The 7396-nt window shown below is 40.7% G+C and overlaps 1 protein-coding gene across 1 annotated transcript; it reads right to left on the bottom strand.

Moving 5' to 3' along the window:
- Window positions 1-2951: 2951 nt before the first annotated feature.
- On the bottom strand, window positions 2952-3830 carry LOC139888636 (uncharacterized). Its single transcript, XM_071871633.1, has one exon. It carries the CDS (start codon window positions 3828-3830, stop codon window positions 2952-2954), a length of 879 nt encoding a protein of 292 aa, XP_071727734.1.
- Window positions 3831-7396: the final 3566 nt, after the last annotated feature.

Here is a 7396-nt window from a genome sequence, read left to right as displayed (position 1 = left end):
ATCCGCGAAGAGGTTTACGCGGTCTAGCTCAGTTGTTCCACCTGCATCTAAGACTGGTAATGCGAATCGCCACATATTATAATTTGTATTTCCAATAACACCTATTGTGTTCTGTCATTTTAATATTTCTTCCTTCGTTTATATTCCTTATACGTGTTGCAGCAGAGACATCTATTACTCCACCACCATCTACACATGCTAGTTCTCCACCAACCTTCGACTTATCCAAATATGAAGACATCTGGCGCACTCCTCCCAGCGCAATAAAGTCAATCAAAATAGATGGCCTGCAGGGTTATCTATGCACCTCTCCAGAAGCCGCACTGGACCAAAGCAACATATGAAGCTTGCCCTTCCCCATGATCTACGCTCTGAAGTTAGCAAACTTTCATACAGCGACTCATTCAACTGTTTCATGCAGAACTTCTATATGACACTTGCATCTGCATATGATGCAATGTCCCAACAAGAACAGTTTGTTGAAGTTTTGAAGAAAGAACAAACCAAGCACGCAATCACACAGTCCCAACTCTCTTCCATCACCACGAAATTGCGAACAACAAAAAATTCCGTGGATGATTTAAAAAAGCAACTTTCTGAAAAAGCAATTGAAATGGACAACCTTCAAGTCGCGCATGATACAATGAAAAATAAACTCTTGCAAACCGAAACTGAACTAACCGCAGCCTTATCCACAAAATCAACCGCGGAATCTAGCTTTGCGAAACTTCCCGAACATTCGCCTGAACTTGGGCAAAAAATCATGGATTCTGCGGACGTTTCGCAGAAATTTGATACTTATGTGACTGCGCTACAACAACTTGAGCGAGTAAAATTTCTTCAGGAGGTTGGCAAGATTGCTGTTCTTTCGGAACCAATGCCAGAGTATATTGAGAAATTAATCTGCCCTATTGAAGAGGCAGAAGAGATGGTTGCATTGGCTAGGGAAGGAATCCGCGTTATCCCTATTCCAAAATTAGAAGCTATAAGTCAAAACAAGGATGCTCCCGTCGAAGACATCATTAGTTTAGACTTAACTACCCAGGAATAGGATTTCGCATTATGTAAGCGCATTTATAAGCGCATTTTAATGATATGATTTGCTGTACCTTCCGCGGAACTTATAATAAAATTTTATTTATCAATTGCAATTGCCTTTATTTATATAGCGCTTTGATTATATCATTCATAATTACTAGCATTGTCCTTTGCAATTTCATTGTTTATTATTGTGCACATAACAAACAATTACTTTATGCGAAACAACCTGTATGCACGTGCTATTCTGCACATTATGAATCTTCTAAGTCCGCCGAAACGATCCTTAGGCAAAAATTTGTGTTTATTGCGAAGCATCCAAGTATGGCTAGATCTAATACTTTGGGAGAAAGTTAACAAACTGAATTCCATTCGCATACACGTCAAATTGTTTTCATTTAGCATCAAGTGGTCTTCTCCATCACTTGTTTGATTTCATTTATGGTTGTATTAAACGCGTTGTACTTTGAAATTACGCATAGACATACAATCATTATGATGAACAAAAACCTTTAGAATGCACATAAAATTGCAAACTTATTTTCTACACACATTAACATGAATCAATAGAATGCACATAAAATTTCGCATACTTTTGTTATTTACATATAATATCGTTTCAACAAAGTAGCATGCCACGCGTTAGGTATATTGCGCCCTTCAATGTCTTGGAGTTTATAAGAGCCTGCTGCATTAATTCCCACTATCTGGTATGGTCCCTCCCAATTGGGTCCCAACTTCCCTTGTTTCTCAGCACGACTTGCTTCATTATTACGCAAAACCCATTCTCCAACATCAAAGGCTAACGCGCGCACCTTCTTGTTATAATACTTAGCAATTTGCTGCTTATTATTTGCCTCATGTATTGCGGCCATAAGCCTGAGTTCTTCAATGAAATTTAGATTTTCACAAATGCCTTCCGCATTCGCACTTTCATCAAAATTAGCAACTCTGTGCGTTTCAACAAAGATTTCTGCGGGGATCATTGTTTCGGAACCATACACTAGGCTAAAAGGTGTTTCGCCTGTACTTTTCTTGAAAGTAGTGCGATGAGCTCATAGTACATTTGAAAGTTCATCAACCCATCCTTTTCGCTTTTCATTCAAACGTATTTTAATACCACTAACAATGTCGCGGTTAGTGACTTCACACAATCCATTTGCTTGCGGATGTGCCACAGATGTGAATCTTTGAATTATATTTAGTTCCGCACACCAACTTAAAAATGGATCTTTTGCAATCTGCGGTCCATTATCACTTACAAGTTCCCGCGGAATACCAAATCTACATACAATGTATTCCCATACAAAATTCCGCACTTGCACTCCCGTAATTATGCGTAAGGCCTTTGCCTCCACCCATTTAGTGAAATAATCAATAGCTACAATCAGGAACTTTACATTTCCTGCACCTGGTGGAAAGGGTCCCACAATATCGATGGCCCATTTATAAAATGGCCACGGTGAATCAATTGGAATCATATCATGTCGTGGTTTGCGATTCTGCGGTGCATGTCTTTGACAGCTTTTACACCGCTTAACAATTTGCGCAACATCACGATATAGAGTAGGCCAGAAATAGCCCATGTGCATTATCTTGCCAGCAATAGTTTTATATCCCGAGTGAAGAGCCCAAGATCCACTATGCACCTCTTCAACAATGGTTGTAGCTTCTGCGGGTCCCACACACCGCATTAATGGTCCCAAATATGATTTACGATATAACACATTATTTTCAACTACATACATGGGTGCTCTTTTACGTACCAAACGAGCCTCCTTTTTATCTTCTGGCAACGTACCATTTCGCAGATAATTGACAATAGGATCCATCCAATTTGGTCCAACTTCTTCTATAACCGCAACAAATAAATTTCCATTAATGGACTTATTAGGAAGTTCTTCCACCCACACCTATTTTTGAAAGTGCGAAAACGCTAATGCAGCAAGTTTGCTTAACGCGTCTGCTTTTTTATTTTGACTTCTCGACACTTGTGATAATTCAAAGAACTCAAACTTTTCTGCAGATTCCTTTACAAGTTTCAAATACTTCTGCATGGACAACTCATGTGCTTCAAAAGAGCCATTGAATTGATTTGCCACCAGTTGAGAATCAACATATGCGTGCAGATGCGTTATATTCATCTTACGTGGCAAATTCAATGCCGCAAGCAATGCTTCATATTCAGCCTCATTGTTAATCACATCAAAATTAAAGCGCAGTGCGTACGTGTGCTCTTCGCCACTTGAATTTGTCAACACTAGCCCCGCACCTACCCCTTCAATACATGAGGCACCGTCTGTATATAAATCCCAGATCTCATGCGAGGGTGGCATTAATTGCGTTCTTTCATGGATCACCTCTAAATCACCCGTCATTTCTGCGAGGTAATCTGCCAAAACTTGCCCCTTTACAGATGTACGCGATATATATGATATTTCAAATGCTCCAAACTCAATCGCCCATTGGGCAAGTCTTCCAGATACCGCAGGTTTGTTCAACACATTTTTAACTGGAAAATCAGTTAAAACATGTATTGGATGACCTTGAAAGTATCTGCACAATCGTTGTGAAGTTAAAACTAACGCGTAAATAAATTTCTCTATCGGCGCATAATTTATTTCACTTCCCGCAAGCGCCTTGCTAACAAAATAGACTGGCTTTTGAACCTTGTTCCTTTTCGCGATAAGTACTGAGCCAAATGCTTCATTCGCGACCGAAATGTAAAGATATAATATTTCACCATCAACAGGCCCAATCAATGTAGGTAATGCAGCAAGCAATTGCTTCATTTCTTGAAATGCCTTATCAGCCTCTTCAGTCTATACAAAGTTCTTCTGCTTTAAACATCCTTTAAGAGTGCGAAAGAAAGGCAATTGTCGTTCCGCGACCTTCGAAAGAAATCTAGTTAAAACCGCGATTTTTCCAGTTAGACTTTGCACTTCTTTAACGGTTTTAGGCGCAGTCATGTTTTCGATTGCGTCAATTTTCTTAGGATTTGCTTGTATGCCCTGCTCAGTGACATAGTATCCCAGAAATTTTCCTTCCCTTTCTCCGAAACTGCACTTAGACGGATTCAACTTCATGTTTATTTTCCGCAAACTTTCAAATGTTTCTTGCATATCTACCAAAATACTTTCTTGCGTTTTACTTTTTATAACAAGGTCAATAACATAAGCTTCCAGATTGGGGCCTATCTGACCTTCAAATGCTTTATCAATTAACCGCTGATAAGTGGCTCCCGCATTCTTCAAACCAAAAGGCATTTTGATATAACAATAAATGCCTTTTCCAGTATGGAATGCGGTTTTATCTTCATCTTCCAACGCCATTAGTATTTGATGGTATCGTTTTGCGGCATCCAAAAAGCATTTGTAGGGATAATCATGCAAAGATTCCACTTTAAGATCAATTTCAGGAAGTGGATAGTTGTCCTTCGAACAAGCTTTATTTATGTCCTTGAAATCTATACACATCCTCCACGAACCATCTGGCTTTTTTACCAAAACAGGATTTGCAACCCATGTTTGATATTTTACTTCACGCAATATTCCCGCATTGACCAATTTAGCAACTTCCGCAGACAACCACTTCATGCGGTCTAGAGCCATTCCTCTGCGCTTTTGTACAATAGGTTTTAACGCAGGATTGGCATTTAATCTATGCTCTGCAACATTACGCGGAACTCCGGTCATATCTTGCTCACTCCACGCAAATACATCCATATACGCGACCAGCAACTGCACAATATTCTTTCTTATTTCTACATTCAACTTGATCCCAATTTTAATTTTTTGATCAGCATACTTAGGATTTATAACAACCATATTATCATCTTCAATTTTATGCGGAACAATTGCATCTTTCGTGCTTATAGCCGCACAAATCGATGGCGTAGCCATAGAATTTATCGTTGCCACACCCTTGCAGGTAGTGAATTTGACCATTCCATGTATTGTAGATGGCACTATGCCAAGCTTCCACAACGCAGATCTTCCAAATAACATGTTATAACGCGAAGCAACGCATATAACATAAAAATATAACCGCGCTTGCCTTGTCAATTTTTCCTCTGTTTCATCACAAAATTCAATTTCTAAGGATAACTGCCCCATAGGCCAAGCAGATTCACCCGCAAAACCAGATACGGATATCGCGGTCAGTTTTAGTTCCACCTTGATGCATTCTGGCAATTGGCGAAAACATTGCTCGTATATCAAATCAATACTACTGCCAGTATCAACATGAATTTTCATGATTGTGATCCCTGTATTCGCAATTTTACACGATATGACCAACGGCATGTCATTCTTTTCGCGACTTTGCTCAAATGGAAATGTAATGGGCGCGAATTGCCATTTTTCAAACATTTCTACTGCTTTTCGCTTTTTAAATCCTTTTTTCTTATGTATTGTGCTTATTATTCTCGCATATTGTTCTTTGTTCAATTTTGCTAGAGAGCTTTCGCTTACACAAGCTTTGTGCGCTTTACGCACTTTCAAATTCTCATTTACAACTTTCTTAGTAAACGAAAGCTTTTGTTGCTTCGTCATTTTGCTTTGCTTGCAACTGCTGTTGCACAAATTACTTATTCCTGCAATATAAGACAGAAAACAACACGATTAGAATTAAAAAATGAGTTGAATAGCTCGATTAAAACGAACGCGAATTTCTCATTTCAATTTTATTCGTGTCCCACGGATGGCGCCAATTGATCAATCCTAGATTATCCTATTACTGTTAATCAAGGATTGAGTGCAATGAGGGGGTATAGTGGATGTCGATTATGGTTTTGGGACCTTATTTTCATATTTCGTTAAGTGCTAAACGATCAACAACCATGTCCCGGTCTTCCCAAATTACCTTAACCAAACAATGATTTAGTCTCGGGCAAAGTCACGAGAGAAATCAATATGGCTAGGGCAACCCTTCCAGAATCAACAACCTAAAATGAGAGGTCAAGCTCCCTATTTATAGGTCTAGGAGTTACGCGGAAGTAAGTTGTGCGGGCACTTAGACATTCCGCATAAACACTGCGAGAAGCCTTCGCACTCTTTAATGTTCTACGCAATCCCACACTGCGGTTCAATTGTCTTGTGCTTTCGCCTTCAAATGGCCTTTCGCACTGAATATATACATATACATAAGTATGTATATGATCATCCCAGACCTTATGTGACATCCTCAGCCATATACCGACTTGCAGCCTGGTCCCACGCACTGCTCTGAACATTAGCGGATGTATCCCTGTGGGTGCTGACGTGGGTGGTCCCAAAAATGCTGGCAGCCAAATTCTCGGCCACTGTCCTCTGTTCCCTTGGAGGAGATGGAATGACCGTGCGCTGATGGTAGTGATGCTGAGGCAGAGGAGGTGGTGGTGTATACTGATGGCTAGGCCCTGCACCTCTCGGGTCTCTGTGGGCGAACATCACCAGATACTCATGAGGATATGGCGGGACATTAAGATGTCTGCCTGCATGATGTGTGAAGTGATCCAAATTCTAAAAGATAGCATGCTGATCAAACCAACTCTCATGTCCGGGCAAGTCCCCTATATGATAATGGTACGGTGAAAACTGCGGCCGATCCCTATCTCCTACTGATGAGTGTCGGCGGGTGTCAGTGGGCGTACCCTGTGTGGTGGGATCATCCTCATCCCGTGGTTCCTGTAAACCTCACCGTCTCCTGCCATCCCTAGTCCTCGCATCAGGCCTAAATCCCCTAACTCTAACCCCTGGCACCGTTTGGTCTTCTGAGTCTAGGATTTCCAGATTGGCCGCAACTATCAAATGCTCATATCAACTGCTCATCCTTAATCCGAATGTACTGCCAAGTGTGCAGTAGTTTATACTCTATTGCTTCAGACTCAGCTACTGTCACATACCCAAATCTTTCAATACTTCCTAAAACATGCATCCGGCGAAGGATTTTGGTGACAACGGCTCCCAAAACTGGCACAACTGTTCTCGAGGTATTCTTTTCATTTCTAAAGGCTTGAACGAGAAGGTATGCGACTTGTATATTTTGGTTGTTGATCATGGCGTGCATTAGACCCATATCATTAACTGTGACAGCACCGCCATGTTGGGTTTTTGGGTGGAGAGTTTTGGCGATGAGGTGGTGGAGAATACGATGAACAGGGTTAGTGAAATTTGAGGCCTTTTTACTTGACTTTCAGGTTTCGTTGTCGGAGTTGTAGGTTCGCCAGAAAGCTTGATGATCGATTTGGTTCAAGGTGGTGAATCCTCTCTTAAACACTGAGCGGTTAACGTGTGTCGCTTGTACAGCTCTAGGTGCATTACGATTTGTGCGAGAGTCAAGTGATGCATTTGATTCTGGTGGCGGAAATAGATGCATT

This window comes from Rutidosis leptorrhynchoides, chromosome 2 (genome assembly GCF_046630445.1).
Source record: "Rutidosis leptorrhynchoides isolate AG116_Rl617_1_P2 chromosome 2, CSIRO_AGI_Rlap_v1, whole genome shotgun sequence".
Taxonomy (NCBI): domain Eukaryota; kingdom Viridiplantae; phylum Streptophyta; class Magnoliopsida; order Asterales; family Asteraceae; genus Rutidosis; species Rutidosis leptorrhynchoides.
Note: the sequence above shows the minus strand (reverse complement) of the source record. Positions and strands in the feature narration are given on the sequence as shown.